The 27,939-nt window shown below is 52.9% G+C and overlaps 1 protein-coding gene across 4 annotated transcripts in view; it reads right to left on the reverse strand.

The window, feature by feature from the left end:
- TANGO6 (transport and golgi organization 6 homolog) overlaps nucleotides 1-27,939 on the reverse strand; it is a 235,203-nt gene that overhangs the window by 200,171 nt on the left and 7,093 nt on the right. For 3 of the 4 annotated variants that reach the window (XM_076053821.1, XM_076053823.1, XM_076053824.1), the window contains exons 4-9: nucleotides 26,138-26,364; nucleotides 24,948-25,064; nucleotides 16,722-16,836; nucleotides 15,927-16,072; nucleotides 9,447-9,606; nucleotides 2,423-2,517 (exon numbers count right to left, since the gene is read on the reverse strand). In XM_076053821.1, the coding sequence (XP_075909936.1) occupies nucleotides 2,423-2,517; nucleotides 9,447-9,606; nucleotides 15,927-16,072; nucleotides 16,722-16,836; nucleotides 24,948-25,064; nucleotides 26,138-26,364 (860 nt within the window). The remainder of the gene's footprint in view (nucleotides 1-2,422; nucleotides 2,518-9,446; nucleotides 9,607-15,926; nucleotides 16,073-16,721; nucleotides 16,837-24,947; nucleotides 25,065-26,137; nucleotides 26,365-27,939) is intronic. The other variant, XM_076053822.1, reaches the window with a different exon arrangement.

Raw genomic sequence — 27,939 nt, forward strand, 5'->3', positions numbered from 1 at the left:
GCTCTAGGATTAAATGAAAACCATGTGCTCGGTTTCTATATACAGGGTAGTCCTCTACTTACGATGGAGACGCGTAACGACGACCCCATCGCAAGTCAAAAATATCGTAAGTCGAAGATGACCTAGCCTACCCAGGAGTCTTAAAGAATGGTGATAATTTAGCAAAACAGAGCAATTTACAGTACCGTACTGTAAATACTATATACTGGATGTATTTATTCATTACAATACTGTATTGCACAGTAAAATGTAAAGTAAAAAAACAAGGTACAGCACACGCGCTAACACCGAGATAACTTAACTCCGTCGACCGCTGGTGAGAATGAGGCATCACACAAGGCGGGAGATGCGCACATCCCGGCAGCGTCCCAACGTACAGTATCGTACCTCGTACGCCGCTGCGTTTGCCTGCCGCGCAAAATTTCAAATATTTAACAATTTTGTCGTATCGCTATCGCCATCGTAAGATCGAAATATCATAAGTCAGACCGCCGTAACTCGGGGACTACCTGTATATAAATTATCTATATGAATAAAGTCCTTAATCCGTACGTCTCACACAAAGCACGACGTTTCTTTCCGACCAGGTGGAAAGCTGAGATTTGGCACAGAGGTTAGCTCTTAGGACACAAACAACAGGACACGTCTGAAAATCCGCGATTTTTCATTTTAAAGCCCCCAAATCTCGATTTTAAGCTACACATAAACATGTTTGTGCATGGTATCATTAAGAAACCGTTCAAAATATAACACTGCGTCTCTTTTCGTTTGATGGAGCGTTAAACAGCAAATGCAATTAAAGTGAAAACCATTATTCTATCTTTTATTGTTTTTGAGATATTTCTGATTGAAGCGGGTTTGATGTTTGAATTATGATGTTCAAATATGAATAATTATAAAACGGTAAAAGATAGGAGAGCTTCCCCTCAGAGAGTATAACGTTAATAAATGTTTGTTCTTTAAATTGAGCTATTTCTGATGCGTACATCTTTAAATGTAAGAAGTTGAATCAGGTCAACAATTACTGTGGGGCTTTTTTTGCGGAAAAATACCAAATGTTTGGAGTAGTTGGTGTCTGATCGTAGATTAAAATTGTAAAAAAACACATCAGATTAATTATTATATTTATTGAAAACTTTTGCCTGGCAAAGACAGGCTTCATGAACTAGTATATAAATCTCTCTCTCCTCGACCCTGCTTTTTAAAGGACAGCTTGACAACAATAAACTGGCCATTCACATTGTGTGGAGGGTGGTTCTATATCTCTCTATATAAAGGACCTTCACTTTGCGACACCGGATTTTTCCACTTTCAAATGTCCAAAAGCTGGAGGCCTCCCCGCTCAAAGCCGAGGCCCCGTACCGTCGCCAATGTCCATCGTGGGTCTTGAGCCACGTGCGGATATTCCACATTCTCATGGCAGAGGGCCAGTGCCTTCAGACTCCCGACGCACGCGGTGTGCAGCCAACTCTCGATTATCCGGGTTACTGATTAACCGTAAAGCAGGGGTTGGGTGTGTGCCATGGTTAGTCGACAGACAGGTCACACGTGGTGGGGTAAATTGTGGGTACTTCCACCTCTTCCAAGACGCCCGGCCACTGTGCAAGAGGAGATCAAATACCCTGGGGGAGAGGGGCTTATCGAGCGTTAAGCGGCAAATGAAATTAAAGCGAGAACCGTTGCTCTATCCTTCATTGTTTTTTTGAGGTATTTCGGTCCCCCTCGTTGCCGGCCCCTACCGCTAGCGGTGGGCTCGAGTTGGAAATTGCAGGGCCGCGCCTTTATCCACTGCCCGGCGCGAGTCGGCGTCGAGACGCAACGACGTCACGGGGAGGCGATGATGACTCCGTGCAGCGTCTACGCCACGGCCGGAAAAGGCGTACGCGTTTTTAACGCGTGGAATTTTTTGTTATTATCGCCTCCATTTGGGCAACAAACCCTTCGATTTACGTTACAGGGAAGGCCGTATTGAACTCGGGGAAACAATCAGGGTGGCCGTCGCCGGCAACGCACTGACCGCGAGAGATTACGGCAACCTGGGCGGGCAGGCGACGGAATGGGGGTGGCAGAATTTTCTTGAGCCAATCAAAGCAACCTGCGATCAAAGGCGTACATTGCTGAACGATGATTTGTCTATAGGGCTGTAAATAGAGCAGGTGATTCTGGATGGGGTAGGTCAAGTAGTGGTCACTAATTGATTAGGGATGGGGTAGGCCTCTACTAGTCAGTAAGTATATTAGGGATGGGGTACGCCGAGTACTCGTCACTAGTTTATTCGAGACTGACGGGAAGGGCTGATGCACCGACGCTGGCAAAGGCGAAACCGAATGTCGTTACCAATGAACATAATCTTGAATAGGGGTCACGACCCCGATGCGCGACCCGAACTCGCGACCGCTGGCATCCTAACCCCTCCCATCACCTTGTTGATGTCTTCAACGCAGTGGCTCAGCTCGGCTTCCTCCACCAGGACAGCACCAGTGCCAGGCGCGGCCTCGGCCGCGGCCGCGACGGCATCTGCCACGGAGCGCGGAGAGAAGGCGCAGCTTGAGAAAGGAGGAACGCGTCGGTGGTGGCTGCGGCGAGCCTCCTTCGGGAGAGATTCGGCGGCCGCTCGGCGTGCCCTCGACAAATAACGCGGGCGGATAAACGGTGTCCTGCGTATTAAGAGTAACGTTATTCTTTTTGTTTTAATCACTCATGCCTGTTCACCCAGGACAGGGGCCGGTCAACCAAAATAACGAAACGTTCATGGTTTTCCATAATTAGATGGGGTTTTTATTTTGAGTTAGATCACGTAAATGTGGTGTCGTTAAGCCCGCCACCACCCGACCAACACAGCCAATTAGCAAGGGTTGTGTCACGTAAACAAAACGTGCTAATTCATTACGTGTCGGAAAGTAAACCCGCTGCAGCACTTACAATTCGAGTAGCCGTGACGTTTCGCCGGCAATTACAACCAGTGTCAACAGGCGACAGCCACACAGAGTTGTGGAGAAATCCTCCTGCTGTTTCGATCGAACCAAAAAAAAACCTCCTACGGATAATATTGATCGCAAAAGCCTCCGTGTTATTGGCTCGCGGTCTGGATGCAGTCTGTTAAATTCAACAGCGACCGACTCCAAACACATTTCCTACGGGTAGAATTATCTGGACTCGTTCTTCCTTACTCAGAGACATCTTGGGCCTGCAGAAGCAAAAACAATACGAGTTAGTTATTTTTCCCTATGATTCCAGACGCATGGGCCACCCTGAAAATTGTTATCGTCCTTCCCCCGCACCTCGGATTAGCACGGTCTGGTTAGGTACGGCGCGAAAGAAAGCTCAACATCGGTGTATGTATATATTTATACCGGTGTATACATACATATACATACACCGGTAAACTTCACTTCCATGCACGGGCTGACGTTCGCTTGACGCCGGGCGGCGATTATTTATTTGCTTTTTTACAAAACGCATTCTGGCCGCATTCAGCTACGCGCAGCGATGGCATTGCCCTGTCTGCGTTGCGAATTCGACATCCCGGTTGAACCGGCTAGCCGACAGCTTCCTGGCACCAGGACATGCATCATCATCATCACCACCACCATGATCCGTGGGCAGATAGTCCATCGTATCAAGTGTCCACTGCAGATTCCGTCATTTGTTTCCACCTTCCTCTCTCTGTCTTGTAGTGCCAATATGCTCAAGTAGTGTACATCAGAGTAGTGTATTGTACAGTAGTGTATAATAGTGTAGTGTACAGTAGTGCAGTGGATAGTAGTGGATAGTGTAGTGTATCGTAGTGTTTTGTGTAGTGTATAGTGCAGTGTATAGTAGTGTAGCGTATTGCGTCGTGTAGAGTACTGTATAATGTAGTGTACGGTGTATTGTATGTTGTAATGTATAATTTAGTGTATGGTGTAGTGTACAATGTAGTGTATAGTGTAGAATATAGTGTAGTGCATAGTAGTGTATAGTGTAGTATATAGCATACAGCGTACACTATATACTACGACTTTATATGTCTATGAAATGGACTGTGGTGGTTGCAAAGGGAGGGGGGGGGGAGGGAGGGAGGGAGGGAGGGAGGGAGGGAGGGAGGGAGGGAGGGAGGGAGGGAGGGAGGGAGGGAGGGAGGGAGGGAGGGAGGGAGGGAGGGAGAAGGCCTGTGGAGACGATGGCCCAGGACAGAAGTGAAGAAAGAGGAGCAGTAAATAGCAGCAGACCTCCACATGAATGGAGAAATGGCAAGGAAGAGGAGAGGAGGAGGGTGAAGAGAGGAGGGAGACACGAAGAGTATTGGGGGGGGAGGAGGAGAGCGGGAAGAGCGGGAAGAGCAGGGCTGTGACGGACTGTGGGGTGGACGTGGTCCGGGAGAGAAGCGAGCGGAGAAGGAGCGGCAGGAAGGCAGCAGACCCTTGGACGAATGTTGCGAGCGACAAGTTTCCTGCGCTTGGACGCAGGAAACAAAAACGCGCGCGCGGTGGCCTCGCGAAACCCCGGCCCGCTCCCGGGTGAGTGACATGTGAACGGAAGCTCCCGATCAGAGGCTCGATCGCCCGCGGCTCACGGCGCTCGCCGACGAGGAGCGGTTTGGGGGGGGCGTGCAAATCTTCCCGCTCCGATTTGACGCGCACACCCCCCCCCCCCCACCAAACACTGGACCCCCGCGCGAGAGCCCCCCCCGCCCCTCCCCCAACCTCGCAGATCTCGCGATTTCCACGCCGCCGACGTCACGCGGCGCGCATCAATCGCCGGCACGGCGGCAGCGGGCGTCCGCGAAGACCGCGAACGGCGAAGGCGCAGCCCCGCAGCTGTCTCGCTCGGGCCGCTGCTGGCAGAGGAGCATCCAGCAGACGGAGCTCGGGAGAGCCCCCCACCTTCTAGAGAGCTCCCCACCCTCTAGAGAGACCCCCACCCTCTAGAGAACCCCCCACCTTCTAGAGAGACCCCCACTCTCAAGAGAGCCCCCCACCCTCTAGAGAGACCCCCACCCTCTAGAGAACCCCCCACCTTCTAGAGAGACCCCTGACCTCTAGAGAGCCCCCCACCTTCTAGAGAGACCCCTAACCTCTAGAGAGCCCCCCACTCTCTAGAGAGCCCCCCACCTTCTAGAGAGCCCCCACCTTCTAGAGAGCCCCCCACCCTCTAGAGAGCCCCCCACTCTCAAGAGAGACCCCCACTCTCAAGAGAGACCCCCACTCTCTAGAGAGCCCCCCACCCTCTAGAGAGCCCCCCACCTTCTAGAGAGCCCCCCACCTTCTAGAAAGCCCCCCACCCTCTAGAGACCCCCACTCTCAAGAGAGACCCCCACCCTCTAAAGAGACCCCCAACCTCTAGAGAGACCCCACCTTCTAGAGAGACCCCCACTCTCAAGAGAACCCCCCACCTTATAGAGAGACCCCCACTCTCAAGAGAGCCCCCCACCTTCTAAAGAGCTCCCAACCTTCTAGAGAGCCACCCACTCTCAAGAGAGCCCCCCACTCTCAAGAGAGCCCCCACCTTCTAGAGAGCCCCCCACCCTATAAAGAGCCCCCCACTCTCTAGAGAGCCCCCCACCCTCTAAAGAGCCCCCCACTCTCAAGAGAGACCCCCAAACTCTAAAGAGCCCCCCACTCTCAAGAGAACCCCCCACCTTCTAGAGAGACCCCACCTTCTAGAGAGCCCCCCACTCTCTAGGGAGCCCCCCACTCTCAAGAGAGACCCCCACCTTCTAGAGAGCCCCCCACCTTCTAGAGAGACCCCCACTCTCTAGGGAGCCCCCCACTCTCAAGAGAGACCCCCACCTTCTAGAGAGACCCCTAATCTCTACAGCCCCCCACTCTCAAGTGGGGAGCGATAGTGTAGCGGTTAGCGCGCTGCGCTATGAACCTGGCGACCCGGGTTCGATTCCCGCTCACGGCCAACACCAGTGACAATTATCTGAACCGGTTCCGGGCCTCCCCTAGGTCGACTCAGCCTCAAATGAGTACCTGGTGCGGTGGATAAAAACATTGCCACTAGGGAGACAAAGGCGGTCGGGCGTGGTGCTGGCCACCCACCCCCTCGTGTACCGTTCCGGCCTTCATAGGTGCTCGCTAACAGCACTTGCCCCTACAGTCTGTTAAGGCTATATGGGGGATCTTTGTTTTTTTTTGTCTGTGTGTGTGTCTGTGTGTGTGTATGTCTGTGCGGTTTCAGGAAAGGGCGGTCCTGAAAAGATGCCATATTTTCTGTCCGTCTGCTACAGCAGAGGTGTAGGGAATTCCAACAAGACCTACATCTCTGCTTTATTGACCTGGTCAAGGCCTATGATACCATCAGTAGGCCTGGGCTCTGGGTCGTTCTTCGTGCTTTTGGAGTACCTGACCCTCTGCTCACGATCATTAAGGACCTTCATGATGGTGAGCGGGCCCGGGTAAAACTACGTGGCCGGGAGTCAGAGCCATTCCCTGTACACCTTGGGGTGCGACAGGGATGTCCTCTGGCTCCCACATTATTTAACATCTATTTTGACCACGTAGCTCGTGAAGCCTTCAATAGCTGTACCGGGGGAATCTCCATATGGTACAGATATAATGGGAGGCTGATCGATGCTCGGGTGCGGTCAAAGGATGGCTCCCTATTGCTCAACCACGTATTGTATGCTGATAATTTGGTAATAGCTGCTCAGTCAGAGGAGGAGTTGGAGACGCTGCTGCTGAGACTGGAGTGTGCCACTAAGAGGTGGGGCCTTACCATCAGCCCCACCAAAACTAAGCACCTGCCTGGGTATTTTGTACCATCGGACACTCCAGCCCCACAACTCCCAATCGGTGATGGGGCAGTTGTGGAGAGAGTGGAGAGTTTCCCATACCTGGGCAGTGTGCTTATGACTGGCTCCAGTTTAACAGCAGAGGTCTTACTCCGAATCAGTCGAGCGGCAATATCTTTTCATCGGTTGCGTAACGCTGTGTGGAAGCTACCTGGTCTGTCGGTCCGCACTAAGCTTCAGGTCTTCTCGGCCACGGTCATTCCCTCCCGTCTCTACGCTTGCGAAACGTGGACCCCCCTAATGGAACATCTTCGCCGGTTAGAAACATTTAGGCTGGCCTGCCTACGATCCATCCTGGGTTTAACCAGACTGGATTGTGTGAGGAGATCACAAATCCTTGAAAGATCTGGGCAAGGTCCCATCGGTGAGCTCCTCCGGCGGGCAAGCTGCGATGGCTGGGTCATGTAGCCCGCATGCCCAGCCAACGCATGCCGAAACAGCTTTTGTTCGGCCGGATTGAGGGGGCTAAGCGGGCGCGGCACGGGCTAGAGAAGAGATGGAGTGATGTGGTACAGGAGGACGTGGAGCTGAGTGGACTTGCCGATGACTGGTACCAGTGGTGTCAAGATCGGCCTCTGTGGAGGAGGCTCGTGAAGGATGCTACTGGGCAGTTGAAGGTAGTCGCCCTCCAACAAGAACGGAGGGCGGAGGAGCGACGCTCAGAACAACGAGCGGAGCGCCGGGTGGCTAAAGCACAGCAGGTTGGCACAGTAGGGGGCACAGGTGGTGCATCAGCCAGTCATCTCAGTCAGTCGACCCGTGGCACCTGGGTCTGCCCCGTGACCTCCTGCCAGCGGGCGTTTGACACTTCACGTGGCCTCAGGGTGCACATAGCCTGGCACAAGCGTCGTGGTGACGTCACCTCCACTTAGTGGCGAATGGCGGTTGTTGTTGTTGTGTCTGTGTGTGTCTGTAGCTGTGTGTCTGTGTGTGTGTGTCTGTGTGTGTGTCTGTGTGTGTCTGTGTGTGTGTGTCTGTGTGTCTGTCTGTGTGTGTGTGTCTCTGTGTGTGTCTGTGTGTGTGTCTGTGTGTGTGTGTCTGTGTGTGTCTGTGTGTGTCTGTGTGTGTGTGTGTCTGTGTGTGTGTGTCTGTGTGTGTGTGTCTGTGTGTGTGTGTCTGTGTGTGTGTGTCTGTGTGTGTGTCTGTGTCTGTGTGTCTGTGTGTGTGTGTCTGTGTGTGTGTCTGTGTGTGTGTCTGTGTGTGTCTGTGTGTGTGTCTGTGTGTCTCTGACTGGCTCCAGTTTAACAGCAGAGGTCTCACTCCGAATCAATCGAGCGGCATTATCTTTTCATCGGTTGCGTAACGCTGTGTGGAAGCTACCTGGTCTGTCGCTCCGCACTAAGCTTCAGGTCTTCTCGGCCACGGACATTCCCTCCCTTCTCTACGCTTGCGAAACGTGGACCCCCCCTAATGGAACATCTTCGCCGGTTAGAAACATTTAGGCTGGCCTGCCTACGATCCATCCTGGGTTTAACCAGGCTGGATTGTGTGAGGAGCTCACAAATCCTTGAAAGATCTGGGCACGGTCCCATCGGTGAGCTCCTCCGGCAGGCAAGGCTGCGTTGGCTGGGTCATGTAGCCCGCATGCCCAGCCACCACATGCTGAAACAGCTTTTGTTCGGCCGGATCAAGGGGGCTAAACGGGCGCGGCACGGGCTAGAGAAGAGATGGAGTGATGTGGTGCAGAAGGACGTGGAGCTGAGTGGACTTGCCGATGACTGGTACCAGCGGTGTCAAGATCGGCCTCTATGGAGGAGGCTCGTGAAAGACGCTGCTACTGGGAAGTTGAAGGCAGTCGCCCTCCAACAACAACGGAGGGCGGAGGAGCGACGCTCACAACAACGAGCGGAGCGCCGGGTGGCTAAAGCACAGCAGGTTGGCACAGTAGGGGGCACAGGTGGTGCATCAGCCAGTCATCTCAGTCAGTCGACCCGTGGCACCTGGGTCTGCCCCGCAACCTCCTGCCAGCGGGCGTTCTACACTTCACGTGGCCTCAAGGTGCACATGGCCTGGCACAAGCGTCGTGGTGATGTCACCGCCACTTAGTGGCGAATGGCGGTTGTTGTTGTGTGTGTCTGTGTGTCTGTGTGGGGACCGGTGGTGTAGCGGTTAGCGCTACGCTGCGCTACGAACCCGGTGACCCGAATTCGATTCCCGCTCACAGCCAAACAACGGTGACTGATATCTAAATCAGTCCTGGGCCTCCCCTACGTCGACTCAGCCTCAAATGAGTTCCTGGTGCGGTGCGTACAAAAACATCATCACTGGGCAGACAAAACATCATCACTGGGCAGACAAAAGCGGGCATGTTTAGTGATGGTGATTTAGTTGGGAGCGGTAGTGTAGCGGTTAGCGCGCTGCACTAGGAACCCGGCGATCCGAGTTCGATTCCCGCTCACGGCCAACACCGGTGACGATTATCTGAACCGGTCCTGGGCCTCCCCTAGGTCGACTCAGCCACAAATGAGTACCTGGTGCGGTGTGTAAACATCGTCACTAGGGAGACAAAGGCGGCCGGGCGTGGTGCTGGCCACCCACCCCCTCGTGTGCCGTGCCGGCCTTCACAGGCGCTACTCGCTCACGGCACTTGCCCCAACGGCAGTCTGTTACAGGCTACGCGGGGGATCTTTGTATTTTGTGTTTGTGCGTGTCCTGGCCGGAAGCTCACCGAAGCAGGTGCAGCGTGCCAACGGCGCCAGCATCGGAGACAAGAGGTAGCGCTGGGCGAGCGCCGGATTCTCCCTCGCCATAGTGACCGCCGTCGTCGTGGCAACGCGCTGGAACTGTCGGGCCGTCTGCCGGTCCTCGATGTGCAGCAGCTCCAGCACCTGTGAGCACACGTGAGCGCAATAGTCTTCACGGACCGTTGGGGCAGGTGCCGTTAGCGAGCGCCTACGAAGGCCGTCGCGCAAGAACACGGGGTGGAGGGCAGCACCACGCCCGGCAAACCTTCGACTCCCCAGGACACACCGCACCAGGTTCTCAGTTGAGGCCGAGCCGACCTAAGGGAGGGCCCATGACAGGCTCACATAATCGTCGCCGGTGTTGGCCGTGAGCGACAATCCAACTCTGGTCGCCAGGTTCACAGTTCGGCGCACTAACCGTGTTCCACTACTGCTTCTCATACACCACACAAAGACAAAGATCCCCCGTGTAGCCTTAACAGACTGTTGGGGCAAGTGCTGTTAGCGAGCGCTTACTTAGGCCAGCACGGCACACGAGGGGGTGGGTGGCCAGCGCCACGCCCGTCCGCCTTTGTCTCCCCAGTGGCGATGTTTGCACACCGCACCAGGTACTCATTTGAGGCTGAGTCGACCTAGGGGAGGCCCGGGACCGGTTCAGATAATCGTCACCGGTGTTGGCCGTGAGCGGGAATCGAACCCGGGTCACCGGGTTTGTAGCGCAGCGTAGCGCTGACCGCTACACTACCGCTCCCCACATGCGCGCGCACACACACACACAGAGACGCGCAAACACACACAGAGACGCACACACACACACAGAGACGCGCACACACACACACACAGAGACACGCACACACACACAGAGACGCGCACACACACACAGAGACGCGCACACACACACAGAGACGCACACACACACACAGAGACGCACACACACACACAGAGACGCACACACACACACAGAGACGCACACACACACACAGAGACGCACACACACACAGAGACGCACACACACACACAGAGACGCACACACACACACAGAGACGTGCACACACACACACAGAGACGCGCACACACACACAGAGACGCACACACACACGCAGAGACGCGCACACACACACAGAGACGCACACACACACAGAGAGACGCGCAAACACACACAGAGACGCGCACACACACACAGAGACGCGCACACACACACAGAGACGCGCACACACACACAGAGAGACGCGCACACACACACACAGAGACGCACACACACACAGAGACGCACACACACACACAGAGACGCACACACACACACAGAGACGTGCACACACACACACAGAGACGCGCACACACACACAGAGACGCACACACACACGCAGAGACGCGCACACACACACAGAGACGCACACACACACAGAGAGACGCGCAAACACACACAGAGACGCGCACACACACACAGAGACGCGCACACACACACAGAGACGCGCACACACACACACACACAGAGACGCGCACACACACACAGAGACGCGCACACACACACAGAGACGCACACACACACACAGAGACGCACACACACACACAGAGACGCACACACACACACAGAGACGCACACACACACACAGAGACGCACACACACACAGAGACGCACACACACACACAGAGACGCACACACACACACAGAGACGTGCACACACACACACAGAGACGCGCACACACACACAGAGACGCACACACACACGCAGAGACGCGCACACACACACAGAGACGCACACACACACAGAGAGACGCGCAAACACACACAGAGACGCGCACACACACACAGAGACGCGCACACACACACAGAGACGCGCACACACACACAGAGACGCGCACACACACACAGAGACGCGCACACACACACAGAGACGCACACACACACACAGAGACGCGCACACACACACACAGAGACGCACACACACACACAGAGACGCGCACACACACACAGAGACGCACACACACACAGAGAGACGCGCAAACACACACAGAGACGCGCACACACACACAGAGACGCGCACACACACACAGAGACGCGCACACACACACAGAGAGACGCGCACACACACACACAGAGACGCACACACACACAGAGACGCGCACACACACACAGAGACGTGCACACACACACACAGAGACGCGCACACACACACAGAGACGCGCACACACACACAGAGACGTGCACACACACACACAGAGACGCGCACACACACACACAGAGACGCGCACACACACACAGAGACGCGCACACACACACAGAGACGTGCACACACACACACAGAGACGCGCACACACACACAGAGACGCGCACACACACACAGAGACGCGCACACACACACAGAGACGCGCACACACACACAGAGACGCGCACACACACGCAGAGACGCGCAAACACACACAGAGACGCACACACACACGCAGAGACGCGCAAACATACCCCCAGGCAAAAGTGGCGGGGCGGGGGGGGGGGGGAAGAGGGTGAGGGGTTGTTGGGGGAACAGACACTGAACGTGAACACAACGATGACCACAGCGGCAACCTGAGCCGAGAAGCAATTTAAATCGGAGGGGTCAGCCGTCGCTGAAGGGCGCGGGGGAACGTGCGGCGCTGTCGGCAGCTCCACAAAGCGGCAAGGGACCAGGCCCGATTCCCGACTCGGGCGGGGGCGAGCCCCGCGTGGGCCATTTTATGTCCCCCACCCCATCCGCCCCCCCCAGAAAATCGTTTTGTGCACGTGACTCAACCTTACTAATTGATGGCGGGTTTAACGACACGTTCACATGATAGGTTTTTTTGGGGTTAGATCGCGTAAATATATGACGCCAAAAGGCGTCATCTGGTCGAGCACCAATTGGGTCGAGGCTCAAGAGAAAGCCGTCCCTTGGTGTGGACCAATCAGTTTCAAGGACAATGCCACATATATTATCATAGTATGTTTTTTGTTTGCATTTTGACTGCAGGTATTGTGGTTAATGCAGACATGAATCCTTGTAAAAAGGTTTCAGTTTTGTTGCCAGAAAAAAAAGGGGAAAAACCCTATTATTATTATATAAATGTGACGTTAAACCCGCCACCACCCGACACAGCCAACTCGTAAGGGTTGTCACGTAAACAGAACGTGGCCAATTCGTCACTAGTACAGCACACCGGTGTGTTGGAGAGCCAAGCCACAACATTTACAATCTGAGTACGACGTTTCACCAGTAATTACAAGTAGCTTCATCAGGCGACAGCCAGATTAGGGATATTGGTCGCAAAAGCCTACGTGTTAAACGTTTATATATTGACGAGAACTAACCCCCAAAAAAAAAAAACCTCCATTACGGGTGAACTCTCTCCCGATTAGCTCCCACGTCTAAGTTTGCCCGCCCTTGTGGAGGCGTGCGGGCAATTCCTCTCCTAACGAACGCAGCGCGCAATTGGTTGGCATGCCAGGCCACCGCCTGGTGGCTAGGAGACGTTAACTCCCTGGCCCGGTATGCTGGAGGTCGTAGGTTCGATCCCGACCCTGACGTCCGCTGTATATTTGGAGTTTGCGTGTTCTCCCCATGGCCGGGTGGATTTTTATCCGAGTCCACCGGTTTACTCCGTCGTGGCGAACAGTTCTCAACATTGGCATTCAGTGCCTGAAATTATTGCGAGCATGGGAAAGAATATAATAGCACGTTCTACCCCCACGCTGTTCTGCAGGGTGTGAGTGAGTAGAGTTTGTGTGTTCTACCCCCACGCTGTTCTGCAGAGTGTGAGTGAGTAGAGTTTGTGTGTTCTACCCCCACGCTGTTCTGCAGGGTGTGAGTGAGTAGAGTTTGTGTGTTCTCCCCCTGTTCTGCAGGGTGTGAGTGAGTAGAGTTTGTGTGTTCTCCCCCTGTTCTGCAGGGTGTGAGTGAGTAGAGTTTGTGTGATCGCCCCCCTGTTCTGCAGGGTGTGAGTGAGTAGAGTTTGTGTGATATCTCCCTGTTCTGCAGAGTGTGTAGAGTAGAGTTTGTGTGATCTCCCCCCTGTTCTGCAGGGTGTGAGTGGGTAGAGTTTGTGTGATATCCCCCCTGTTCTGCAGGGTGTGAGTGAGTAGAGTTTGTGTGTTCTCCCCCTGTTCTGCAGGGTGTGAGTAAGTAGAGCTTGTGTGTTCTCCCCCTGTCCTGCAGGGTGAGAGTGAGTAGAGTTTGTGTGATCTCCCCCTGTTCTGCAGGGTGTGAGTAGAGTTTGTGTGATCTCCCCCTGTTCTGCAGGGTGAGAGTGAGTAGAGTTTGTGTGATCTCCCCCTGTTCTGTAGGGTGTGAGTGAGTAGAGTTTGTGTGTTCTCCCCCTGTTCTGTAGGGTGTGAGTGAGTAGAGTTTGTGTGTTCTCCCCCTGTCCTGCAGGGTGTGAGTGAGTAGAGTTTGTGTGATCTCCCCCTGTCCTGCAGGGTGTGAGTGAGTAGAGTTTGTGTGATCTCCCCCTGTTCTGCAGGGTGTGAGTGAGTAGAGTTTGTGTGTTCTCACCCTGTTCTGCAGGGTGAGAGTGAGTAGAGTTTGTGTGTTCTCCCCCTGTTCTGCAGGGTGAGAGTGAGTAGAGTTTGTGTGTGCTCCCCCTGTTCTGCAGTGTGAGTGAGTAGAGTTTGTGTGTTGTCCCCCTGTTCAGCAGGGTGTGAGAGAGTAGAGTTTGTGTGTTCTCCCCTTGTCCTGCAGGGTGAGAGTGAGTAGAGTTTGTGTGTGCTCCCCCTGTTCTGCAGAGTGTGTAGAGTTTGTGTGTTCTCCCCCTGTTCTGCAGGGTGTGAGTGAGTAGAGTTTGTGTGATCTCCCCCTGTCCTGCAGGGTGTGAGTGAGTACAGTTTGTGTGATCTCCCCCTGTCCTGCAGGGTGTGAGTGAGTAGTTTGTGTGATCTCCCCCCTGTTCTGCAGGGTGTGAGTGAGTAGAGTTTGTGTGATCTCCCCCTGTTCTGCATTGGTTTCCTCTGGGTTCTCGCCTGGTAAAGGGCCAAGACAACATCCCAGTCCTCAATATTTACCTGCTAATTACTCAATTGGGACCATAATCTGCAGCAGCATCGCAACCCGGCTGTGAAAAACCTGGCACGACCCTCCTTAAAAAAAAAGTCTTGAGACTCACTGAGGCTCCCCTGGGTAACTAAGACGAAATAAATCAACAAAACCTTTCACGTGGCACGCATGGGGTATCATTCGGAACGGTAATTATCTATAATTTTAGAAAGTAAGGTTTAGGCTAGGAACACGAAAACGTGAAACTCGATGCACCACCGCCATCTCGGCGCGGACTCAAGAGTCAAGTTCAAATGAGTTCGGCATTTCACGAGCAATTCTCTCTGAAGCGAGTGGGGAGTCTCCGCGCATTCACTCCGTCTGTCCGTCCGTCCGTCCGCTGTGCGGGGAGGGGTCCCGCTCACTCTCGTAGCGATGTATCCAATATCATCAATGCCGATTATTCACCTGCTCCAGTAGCTACGAGTATTCTTCTCTCCATTGCAGCGCCTTGATTGGTTGGCGTGCTATGCCCAAGTAGACAGTCACTTGACGATCACGCTCATTATCACCCGCACCTGCAAGGCGTCTTGACTAAATGTCCACCTCCGTCAATTAGCATCGGTTCCCTAAGCCCCCCAGGTACGAGCGTCGCACCGCAAGCGTGAGAATCGACACGGCTTCGATTCGCCCGTGTGTGACGTGCAATGCACTTGAATCGAACTCGGGGTGGCTGGGTGTGGGGGCATGTGGTGTGCTAAACGGTGCCCCAACCGCTCCCTGCTAATTAAGCATGAACACTTGCGCATGACGCACAAAGACACACGCACACACGCACACACACACGCACGCACACGTGTTCACTCAAGCACGCGTAGCCGCAGGAACATACAAGCAACAAAAAAACCACGGCAAAACCGATGGAGGGCCGAGAGCATCTTCCCCCTGCGACGATTTAAATTTCCGAACCGACCCGGACCATCGCAGGCCAAGGCCCACGGCTCTTCCGTGCACTCTGCACGTGGTAATACTCAACCGTTACGAATTCTCACGCTCGCTCGCGATCGTGCGCGCGCACACGGGACCGCTCATTTTTACAAACCCCCCCCCCACCCCTCCCGCGCCGCCCTCCCCCCCACCCCCCGTCCCCGCCCGTCACGCCCGCCGGGCCCGCGGCCGCCGCCGGCCCACGTGCGAGCGATTCCCTTACCCGCGCTCGTTACCGGAGCTGCGTCACGACGACCCTCCTAATTGGCGGCGACAAAAAGGCTCGCTGCACCCGCGGCCTCCGACCTCCGACCCGAGAAATCGTTTGGACGAATGTGCCGAGTGGCCGCCGTTTTACCTATTCATTTTTTCAACCCCGAGACGAAGCGTTGGCCTTCCATCAATTTTTTTTTTCGTTTTTCTCAGTAGGAAATAAAAAAAGCAAAAACAGAAATCCCTCGGGCGCGTGATGGCGCCGGCGTGGACGCGCCGTCTCACCTGTGGGCACACGATGCGGTAGTGCTCCTCCGGCGAGGACGATCGGCCGCCGCAGGACGCCAGGATTCGGGCGACCGCCTCGCACCTCCGCCAGTCCGCCGCCGCCACCTCCGCATCCGCGCAGTCTGCTGCCATCCCGGATGCTGCTGCGACGGCACAGAGGGCACGGTGAGCGAGCGACTCCCCCGTCACGTAGCGACTGCCGGCGCGGCGCAAGCAACGGCCAGGTCGCCGGAGCGGGCAGTGCAAAGCTGAAGCAGATCAACCACCACGGCCCATCGTCGTCATCATCCTACTCATAATAATAATAATAATACGCGTCAAATTGTAGCGCTGCGCATCTGCCGGTTTCGCTTGCCCTCGGAGAGAGAGCGAGAGAGAACGACTCGGGGGTGCCGGAAGGCAGCAGCCGCGCGGGCGAGCCGGCGCCAAAAACTGCCCGAGCTCTGCGGTCCGCTGTACGTTAAGATGCTTTCGGCCAATTAATGAGCGTTCACACGTGGTGGGAAACCGGAGCGCCCGGAGGAAAAGCGGCACGCGTGTGAATGGGTCGGGGGGGCGAGTAGCAAGCGTCATCTCGGTCATCTCAGCCAGTCGACCCACGGCACCTGCAGCAGGGTCTGTCCCGTGACCTCCCGGCCAGCGGGCGTCCGACATGTTCACGTGGCCTCAACGTGCACCTAGCCTGGCACGAGCGCCGTGGTGACGTCACCGCCGCTCAGCGGCGCGAACGGCGGCTGTTGTCCTCGTCGTCGTCGTCGTCGTTGTCGTTGTTGGTGGTGGTGGCGAACGTACCGCAGGCCCCCTCCATGACTCCGCCCACCACCGCCAGCACCCCGCGCGGGCGGAGCATCGCGTCGGTGAGGAGCCGGCTGCAGGTGCTGTGCAGCCACTTGGGGGCTCGCCCTCCCTGCAAGTGGCCATCGCCGCGTTTTATAGTCGCCATCAGAACGCCGTCATCAGCAATAGCGGGAGAAACATCAGCAGCAGCAGCGGCGGCAGAAGCAAAAGAAACAGCAGCAGGAGCATCATCAGCAGCATCATCATTATCAGCATCATCAGCAGCGGCAGAAGCAAAAGAAGCAGCAGGAATCATCAGCAGCATCATCATTATCAGCATCATCAGCAGCGGCAGAATAAAAAGAAACAGCAGCATCATCAGCAGCATCATCAGAAGCAAAAGACGCAGCAGCATCATCAGCAGCAGCATCATCAACAGCATCATCATTATCAGCATCATCAGCAGCGGCAGAAGCAAAAGAAGCAGAAGCATCATCAGCAGCATCATCATTATCAGCATCAGCAGCAGCGGGAGAATAAAAAGTAGCAGCAGCATCAGCACCATTAGCAGCATCATCAACAGCAGCAGCAGCAGCACAAATCCAAGTCGGGGCCATGGCGCGGCCCAGAGGCGGAGCGCTTGCCACTCGTTGTTGCGCTTTTAAACCATCCGGAATGAGAACCCAATTCTTGAAACTGCTGCTTGTGTTTAGTTTGTTGTCCTCCCCCCCGCACCTCCGATGAGCGCGGTTGGCTACGTACGGCGCGAAAAGAAGTTCAACGTGCGTACGTACATACGCCGGTTAGAAACATTCAGGCTGGCCTGCCTACGATCCATCCTGGGTTTAACCAGGCTGGATTGTGTGAGGAGCTCACAAATCCTTGAAAGATCTGGGCAAGGTCCCATCGGTGAGCTCCTCCGGCAGGCAAGGCTGCGTTGGATGGGTCATGTAGCCCGCATGCCCAGCCACCGCATGCCGAAACAGCTTTTGTTCGGCCGGATCGAGGGGGCTAAACGGGCGCGGCACGGGCTAGAGAAGAGATGGAGTGACGTGGTACAGGAGGACGTGGAGCTGAGTGGACTTGCCGATGACTGTTACCAGCGGTGTCAAGATCGGCCTCTGTGAAAGAGGCTCGTGAAGGATGCTACTGGGCAGTTGGAGGCAGTAACTCTCCAACAACAACGGAGAGCGGAGGAGCGACGCTCACAACCACGAGCGGAGCGCCGGGTGGCTAAAGCACAGCAAGTTGGCACAGGTGGTGCATCAGCCAGTCGTCTCAGTCAGTCGACCTGTGGCATCTGGGTCTGCCCCGTGACCTCCTGCCAGCGGGCGTTCGACACTTTATGTGGCCTTAAAGTGCACTTAGCCTGGCACAAGCCAGGCTATGTGCACTTAGTGGTGAATGGCAGTTGTTGTTGTTCAAGCCATGGCCCAGAGGCAGCGCGATCGCCGCTTGTTGTTGAAATAGGTGCACAGTTCGAATCCACTCGGCCATCCTGGTTCCATTACACTCAGCTGCCCTGGTACGAATCCACTAGGCTGCCCTGATAATCACTTCGGCTGTGATAACCGGAACAACAAAAATAATAATGCCTTCACGGTGAATGTTTACGATCCCGTGACGTCATTCGCGAGAGTGGGCCACTCACTGCATGCGCCGGCGTCACGGTCCACTTTTTTTAACAAATCCGAAAAATGACACCGCAAATTTACTCGACTAAGGGACTGTTACACGGCAGCAAATTCGTTGCCGCATGCCGGCGGACGAATACTCCAAGTGGCGCTCTTGCAAATGAGACTCTTCATTCATTCAACTTGTTCTTCGAGGGCATCGCAATACTTTACGGTATAAATTAAACTAAGGTAGCCCCTAATCTATAAACTCAAGACACTCGCATATAAAAAAAAAAATCTAAATGAGAGAGGATATACTCAAGGAAATTCTAAAAGTAAAATGAGAGTTCCATTTCTTATCCGCCACACTCGAGAAGGCCCCTACCTACGACCGCCCAGCGTAGAATAAAAACATCCTCGGTTGAGCTTGCAAGGCCTGGCCTGAGGAGCGCAAGACGTAGTCTGGGGGAGCCAGACGGGCTGCAGGTACTGAGGATCAAGGCCCTTTAGAGCTTTGTAGTCCCTTGTGGTCTCTCGAGCCTCTCGCCTCGGTTAAACCAAATCAACGGGCGGCTTGGAACGATTGAATCATCCGTACAGCTCTGGCTCGCGAGCCGCACGCGCGGACGCGTCCCGGGCGGCTCGATAGAACGACTCAAGAGTTTTAAGTTTTTAACGCGAGAGACTTATTTGCAACGAACAACAACAACGACAACAAATCTGTGGAAAAAGCGCGAGCGGCCCCGGGGCGCCCGCTCCCGGCAGTGCGGCTACGACGGCGAGCTCGCGATTACGCCGGAAACGAGTCGCGCCCTTCACCCGTTCTTCACCAAGCCTGACGCCGACGGATGAAGTGGGGTCCAGAGAAACACTCTCCATGACTGACACTGCGTAGGGGGAGGCCTTCAACGCCCCCTACGTTAGTTTATTATTTGTACCTGGGGGTCTAAGAAACATTTTCCATAAATGTACAAAACATGGATTGCAGTTTGGATTCCCAAAGATGGCAATGCAAATATTTTGTTCTTATTTAAATAACTATTTATTATTATTATTATTTACGACGTTGGCTTGAATACCGATCGTGGTTGAGCCAAACTCGGGCAGAAAGCCGCCTCTGTGTGTGAGGTTAACGTCTTCTAAATATTGCTCCCTTGTCATTTCCGGCCGTGCGAGCGCGAATGTTGAGACGTTGCTCAGAAAGCTGCGATATCAGAATCAGAATATTGTATTTATACTGCAGGAGGAATCTGATGAGCTATAAAGCTATTTTATCAACAGATGTCCAGTAGGGACACTGGGGTCAGAACGTTACAACAAACAGTACACAAACACGACAGTAGTGCAAAGTACAAGGTAAACAAATCACAAAAAACACACAAATAATAATAACTAGGGCGGCCTTCCAGATACTAATCGCAAACTTGTGCATCAAGCAATGAATCCTTAGCGCTGCGGTCAGCCGTCGGACAATTCTAAAATGCCCGGGAGAAGCTATCAAACACGTACAAATACAACAACTAAACAATTATATTCTTGGTTCTTTTGGTAAAGTCACGTTGAAGAGAAACAATAAAATAATATATATAAAAAAACAATAAAAAAAATATTTCATTGTTTCCCTTCAACGTGACTTTACTGAAAGAACCAAGAATATGAATCACTGCAGTCACGAAAGCTTTAAATCAAAACTAAACAATTCCCATCCTACCAGGCAAGGCCCACTGAGGTATTAACTTATTTCTTTATGACCTAAACCTCACCGCACACTCGCAGCGTGGCTTCCAGCACACATTGGGTCAACATATTTTCTCACGATTCGCCGCCAAATGATTTCCAAGTTCCAAAAAACAAATAACCGCTGACACCGACCAAAAGCACAGCATCACTTAATCATTATCCGTGCGTTATATATTTACGTATACCGTGGGTGTGTGTTTGTTTACCTGACATTAAATGCACACACGTATGAAAATACTGAAGCTTCTTTAAAAAATAAATATATAAAACGCGGGCTTTTAATCGCGCGCAGCTCTGTGTCACGTGCTTAAGAGAAGCGCCGGGTCAAAACATCGCAGCGTTGAACGAGCGAAACTTTCACCCCCATATACAAGGCAGGGGGAGTGATCCCTCTGCAAAAGTCACACGCGAGCACGGTCGGAAATAAAGGCTTGCCATTGTAGCCGAGACGGACGTCGTGAATAAACAGGCACAAAAACGAAGTGTCTGCGATACATCCCCACGCCTCTCTCACGGTGCTTGTGCACCCATTACCCCCCGTGGGGGTTTATACCGCGACGCACGCAGCGGTCGCCGCGTGCACGTGATATGTACGCGTCGCATGCACTCAGCAGTCCCTTGGTTTACGATGCCACCGATTACGACATTTCTATTGACGCATACCCGTCAGCCACTTATCTTAACCACCTTATTAGAGGCCAACTCAGAGCTTATTGGTCACCACCGTGCCCCTTATAAATCTCAACGTTCATCCTACAAAGTCTCATCGCAAGGGAGAAACGCAAAAAATAGAATTTTTTTTTGGGGGCTGTACGCCGTATGGGCCAGAAAACTCAATTTCCCTGTACAAGAATACGGTGTAAACCCGTATGGGTTGACAGGTTTGTTAACGAGATTCGCCCTCCCACCGGGGTCCCCATTGTTTCCATCAACAATGCATTTTCGATTTAACGTTTGTGAATTCACGCGGCCCACCAATTTCGGCCAATCGGAGCGCTCCTAACGTGCGGTAGACCTCAGCCAATCGGCGACGCGCCCTTTTGCGAGCGTTTTGAGAGCAACTGGCTGCTTAGCTTTTGCAATGTTTGATGGGCATTGCTCATGGAAACAAGCTCACTTGAATACCAAGTGATCTTTTTTTTGTTACTTAAAAATGTAACAAGATCAAGAAAACAACGGCCCCTAAAATGAATGTGAAGGAAGGCACGAAATCGAGGAAAACAATCCGTGTGCAAATTAAGCAGGGAATTATTGAAAAACACAAAAGAGGTTTTAAAAAACAAGTGATTGTGATCTTCTTTGGTTCTTTCGGTAAAGTCACGTAGAATGAGAATAAAATAATAAATTAATAAAATAAAATAACACAATTAAATTCTCACGACGTTTCGGCCACAACACAAGTGGCCTTGTTCAGGTGTCGTCCCGACAGGTCTGTTCCTTTCACCTGAAGAAGGCCACTTGTGTTGTGGCCGAAACGTCGTGAGAATTTTATTGTGTTATTTTATTAATTTATTATTTTATTCTCATTCTACGTGACTTTACCGAAAGAACCAAAGAAGAAGAATCCTTGCAGTCACGAAAGCTTTAAATCGAAAGTGATTGTGAGTTTAACACGTAGGCTTTCGCGACGAACATCATTCATCATAAAGGTTTGTTGGGTTAGATTGCGAAAGTATAAATGTATCGTAACCCTCCTACACCCGACACGGCCAATAAGTAAGGGATTTCTCACGTAAACAAAGCGCCAATTAGTGACTACTTCAGCCCACCGGTGTGTTGGAGAGTGAATCCACAACAATTTGAGTCGTACGACATTGCACGGTAATTGCATCCAGCATCATAGTAAAGCAATCCACTTGCTCCCGGTCTTAAATAGAGCAGCAGGGTGACGTCATTCTACCATTTCCGCGATTACTCAACATGAGGACAAACTCAAAGCTTCCGATGTGAAGGATGCCTCGACCAGGATTTGTTCAGGTTTGGAAACTTTAAAAATAGGGAGACTCCTCATGACACGGATTCGTGAAAAGAAAATGCTCGGCGAATCTGTAAGTTCAGCCCAAGTCATTTATAAATGTTATAAACTACATTTGTAAGGTGTGAAAACGTTCAACTTCCCATCGTTTTGGAACAAATTAAGCCTTTAACACGTCCATAATTAGTAAGGTTTGTTACGTGACAACCCTTACTAGTTGGCTGTGTCGGGTGGTGGCGGGTTTAACGACACAACATTTATATAGTCACGCGATCTAACCCCAAAAAACCTGTATTGTGGATGATATCGGTCGCAAAAGCCTACGACGTGTTCAACCCCCCTTGAACACGTATTTCCTACATTCGATTAACAATGATTTCAATTCACAAAGGTTTCTGAGGAACAAATTAATAATATCGTTAACCGAGGGGCTGCTGTAAATGTGACGTATATATTACATTGAATTTCTTGTGTTATTATTATTACTATTTGGAGCGACTTGCCATGGCGAGGAGTGAATGTCACATCACATCAAGGCGCGCGTCAATCGCGACACATTCCCCACGGCCATGCTCGCGGGATGGGGCGGGGGGGGGGGAACGTGACCTTTCCCAAGTTGGAAATAAGAGAGACAGGGCCTGGAATGATGTGTCGTCTTCTCCATCTCTATTACTGGCTGTCTGTCCACGTAGCTCCCGGCCTGCCTGCCTCTGTGTCTGTCTGTCTGTCCACGTAACTCTCTGTGTGGCTGTCTTGTTAGTCTGCGTGTCTGTCTGTATGTGTTTGTCTGTTCGTCCTTGTATTTCTGTGCATGGTTGTCTGTCTGTATGTATGATTGCCTGCCTGCCTATTTCTACATCTGTCTGTCCATGTAGCTGTGTGGCAGCTGTCTTGTTAGCCTGCTCGTCTATATGTCTGATTGCTTGCCTGCATATTTCTACATCTGTCTGTCCATGTAGCTCTCTGCATGGTTGTGTGTCTGTCTGTCTATCTCTATGTCTGTCTGTTTGCCTTCGTGTGTGAGTCTGTTTTCTTGGAAGTCTGCTAGTCTGTGTATTTGTCTATTTTCCTCTTTGTTTTATGCACCGTTGTCTATAATCTTATTTGTCTGCATGAATGTTTGTTTGTCTCTGTCTTACTGTGTGTCTCGGGATCGGTAGCCTAGCTGGTAGAGCACTGCGCCATGAATACGGTGACACGAGTTCGATTCCCACTCACCACAAACACCAATAACGGATTTTCTGAACTGGTCCTGGGCCTCCCCTAGATCGACTCAGCTTCAAATGAGTACCTGGTGCGATGTATAAACTCGCCACCGATGTTAGCAGCGACTGATGAATGTAGTCACTTCTGCACGCACGGTAAGGCTGTGAACGTGGGGTGACTAAACGTTATCCTCCCAACAACACCGATTTTACCACCACCACCACCACCGCTATTGTCATCATCAACTGCAGGGTGTCCCTGCGGTGTTACGGTTCGCACGCCGCACTGGTTCCATTAAATCTACCGGCATCGGCAGTTGGGCCAATGGCAAAGCTTCTAAATTCACCACCCGCCTCTCTCTGGCTCAGCAACCTGGAAAATATTGCCGCAACCCAGCACACCACATCCAGTGTACTATCCCTCGCAACGGCTGCGGCTACTGCTCAAGTCACGTGCCCCCTACGCCAGTATGCCTGCGACACGGAAAATATTTACGCAACCTGGCTTATCACATCCAGTATACCTCCAACAATGGCTGGGGGCTCCCACTAGTCACATGACACCTGCTCCAGTCTACCAGTGACCAATAGAACAATGCCACAAACCAGCACACCGCATCCGGTAGACATTTTTTGGCGATGGCTGTGGCTACTTATAGTCACGTGACACCCACTCCAGCCTACCGGCAAAGAGGAAAACCTTGCCACAACCCAGCACAACGCATCCAGTAGACTTCTCACAATGGCTGGCGGGCTACCGCTAATCACGTGACACCTAATTCAGTCTAGCAGTAAAACATTTCCTGAACCTGGGTAACCACATCCAGTACACTTCTTGCAATGGCTTGGGACAACCACTAATAACATGACGCCTACTCCAATCTCCCATTGACCAGTAAAACATTTCCACAAGCAGGCTTACCACATCCAGTATGCCTCCTGCAATGGCTGCGGCTACTACTTGTGTCACGTGCCACCTACTCCAGTATACCAGAGGTCCGAAAAATATTTGCGCAAGTACAGTATGCCTTTTTTTGCGATGGCTGTGGCTACTAACTGGTCGCGTACCACCTCACGGGGTATAAAATCACCGGGTAAATATCAACATATCTTAAAAAACAAAAATGAAGGCCACGGTGTCGAAACATTTTTTCTTTAAAAGAATGGAACTTCAACGTGTAACGCGCACAGGGGATCATTCGCTCTCAATCACAGCCCTACGCAAGAGGCGCGACGAACCACAGACGTGTGTGTGTGTGTGTGCATGTACGTTGAACTTCTCTTGCACCTTACGTAGCCAATCGTGCTAATCGGACGAGCGGGAAGGCCAGCGCGCGATGAGTAGGCTCCGACAATTGCCCAAGCTCTGCGGTCCTCTGTATATGAAGGCGTTATCGGCCAATTAATGAGCGTGCTTGCACGAGGGAGGAAACTGCGGCGCCCGGCGGAAAACCGACGCGCGCGAGGGGGAAACACTCTATCCCGTACAGACGGGACAAGGTGGAGTCCACACCTTTGCTGCACCGCCTCCGCCTGGCGAGCCAGGGTACGGCACCTCCTCCGCCTCCCCCACCTCCCCGAGGCCCACGAGGAGGGAAAATTGGCAACAGATTTGCGCGCTGATCCGCCAACAACCCTCGCCGCTGCCCCGACGATGCCGGGGGGTGGGGGGGGTGTCACGGGTGGAAGGGCGGCGGCCACGGACCTTGACAGCGGCGCCTTGCAGCACCAGCAGCTCGCGCACCACGGCCGGCTGGTACACCCTCCGCAGCAGTCGGGAGAGCTTCCGTTCGCAGTGGCGCCTCTCCTCCGCTGCCACCTCCTGTGGGGGGGAGTGTGGGGGGGGGGGGGCATCGACCGCAGAGGGGTTTGTCCGCAATTCCGGCTGTCACCTGATGAGGCTGGTTTGGTTTTTTTTTTATTCTTTCACAAAAGTGTTTTGTGAACAAGACGATTTGGGTAATCTTGATTTGAAGCTTTCGTGACCGCAGGAGTCCATGCGCCCGAAACGTCGCGAGTTCTTTTATTTTATAGCTACGTGACTTTACCGAGAGAACCAAAGAGCACCATTTGGGTACACACAGAGGATATGCGAGGAGGTTGACACCAGCGCACACACATTTATGGACTCCAGGATGAGGCTGGTTCTAATTAGTGTAAATGTTGCGGGGTTCACTTTCCAACACACAACCGGTGGGCTGAACTCGTAACTAATTGGCACGTTTTGTGTACGAGACACAACCTTACTAACTGGCTGCGTCGGGTGGTGGCGGGTTTTACGACACATTTATATTTGTGCGATCCAACCCAAAAAAAACCTCTTATGTGGATAATATTGGTCGTGAAAGCCTCCTACTACTACTACGTGTTAGAAGCTTAGACTGTGTTTGACACCTCTTATCTGCTGCCCATTCTCTTCCTCTCCCCTCGCCCCTCCGCTACTTCCCATCCCTCCCCCGTAGCCCTTTCAAGGTCCCCAAGTAACCCCTCTATTGCGGTCGCTCATTCCTCAACCCTCGTAGCACGCCCCCCCCCCCTGCCATCCAAGTCGTTCTTTCATTCCACGTCACCGTTTCGTAAGCTGCGTCAAGAGCCCTTGAGCGAAGGCGCTCTCGTAATGCCAACGTAGAATTAGATTAGGCCGCAGCACGTTTCGGGACTGCCACGCGGTGGTGCCGCCACGTGCAACCCCCAAATTGTGTCGTTTATTACCGCTTGGCGAAATTCGGAGCGTGACGCCGGCACACAAGGGGGGGGGGCACACAAGGGGGGGCACACAAGGGGGGGGCACACAAGGGGGGGGCAGCCTCGCTGGCTCTGCTCGTTCGACAAGGCCGTGCCGCCCCTCTCCACCCCCACCGCCCCCCAACCCCCTCCGCCACGTCGCCACCGCACCTGCGCGGCGGGCGCGTAGCACAGCTGGCATAGGCCAGCGAGCAGGTCCCCGAGGTGGCGCGTGAGCAGCAGGCTGCCCAGCGTGCTCTCCTCGCACAGCTCCAGGAGGGCCACGCACGCGGCCGACAGCGGCGGCACGGCGGCCGCTCCGCTCTCTCCGCTCGCCGTCGCCAGGGAGCGGAGGAGCGCCCCGTACGATGACCTCCTCTCCAGTGGCACGCCCACGCCTGGCGAGACAAAGACAAAGATCCCCCGCGTAGCCTGTAACAGACTGTCGGGCCAAGTGCTGTTAGCGAGCACCGAATGAAGACCGGCACTGTGGCACACGAGGGGGTGGGTGGCCAACACCGCGCCCGGCCGCCTTTGTCTCCCCCAGTGGCGATGTTTTTACACACCGCACCGGGTACTCATTTCAGGCCGAGTCGACCTAGGGGAGGCCCAGGACCGGGTCATGAAATCGTCACCGGTGTTGGCCGTGAGCGGGAATCCAACTCGGGTTACCGGGTTCGGAGCGCAAGCGCCCTAACCGCGACACCACCGCACTCACGCGACGTCCCGACGGTTGTGGGCACGTGTGGCCTTTATCGTCGGGAGGGGTCGGCGGCGTCCGTCACACACGCACGGTTGTCGCCAACCATTCGCAACGGCTGATGAAGAGAATGGCTCGCCGGACGCCGCCTCACTACCATCTGCGAGTCAACGCCAACGACTTCCATTTTGTTTAGCGCATGGCAGGGCTTTCGCGACCACCAATATCAACAAGTTTTTTTTTTTTGAGTTACACTGCGTGAATATAAAATGTGTCGTTAAACCCGCCACCACCCGACGCATTCAATTAGTGAGGTTGTCACGTTCACAAAACGTGGCAATTCGTTACTATTATATTCTTAGTTTTTTTCGGTAAAGTCACGTTGAAGGGAAACAACAAAATAATAAAATATATATAAAACAATAAAAAAATTCTCACGACGTTTCGACCATAACTCAAACGGTCGTCTTCAGGTGTGTTGGTTTGCATAAACAATCCGCAAAGCTATCACTCAAACCATGAAGAAGAACCCTCTTGAGGAGCCTTTCAAAACCATCACTTTACCCTACATTGCAGGGATCACAAAAAAGATCTCCAAAATCTTGAATAAACACAAGATCCAGGTCCGTTTCAACACATTACATAAAATCCGTGATCTGGTTCCGTCTGTAAAAGATGTGATTCCGGACATACAATACCCTGGTGTCTACAAACTAAGTTGCCTCTGTGGTAGTAGTTACATTGGAGAAACCAAACGCCATGTCTCGGACCGCATTCGTGAACACAAAGCAGACCTTAAACACGGTAGGACCAACACCTCGGCCGTGGCAGATCATTGTTCTAATTCAGTAGGTTCACATGCCATTGACTTTTCCAAGACAGAGGTTCTTTGTAAGCCATCTGGCTTCCATTAGAGATTCGTTCATGAGGCTATCCACATATACAAGCACAGAGACAATTTCAACCGAGAAGATGGATTCTATCTTAGCAATCATTGGAAAGATTTGATAAACCATTTCAGGTCTTAATTGATTGTTCACGCTTACAGTGGCTTTCAGACAGCATACATTATAAAAAAATTCGTCTCCACCCTCCTCTTTTCAGAATATAGATGGACTAGTCCTAAATAAACTGCCAAATCGTTGCGCGTGGCGCTAACGTTTTTTATAAATAAATAAATGCGCCGTTTAAAAATAAATTTATGCAAACCAACACACCTGAAGACGACCGTTTGAGTTATGGTCGAAACGTCGTGAGAATTTTTTATTGTTTT

This window comes from Petromyzon marinus, chromosome 63, assembly GCF_048934315.1.
Source record: "Petromyzon marinus isolate PM22_M1 ecotype Great Lakes invasive population chromosome 63, UKy_Petmar_22M1.pri1.0, whole genome shotgun sequence".
NCBI lineage: Eukaryota > Metazoa > Chordata > Hyperoartia > Petromyzontiformes > Petromyzontidae > Petromyzon > Petromyzon marinus.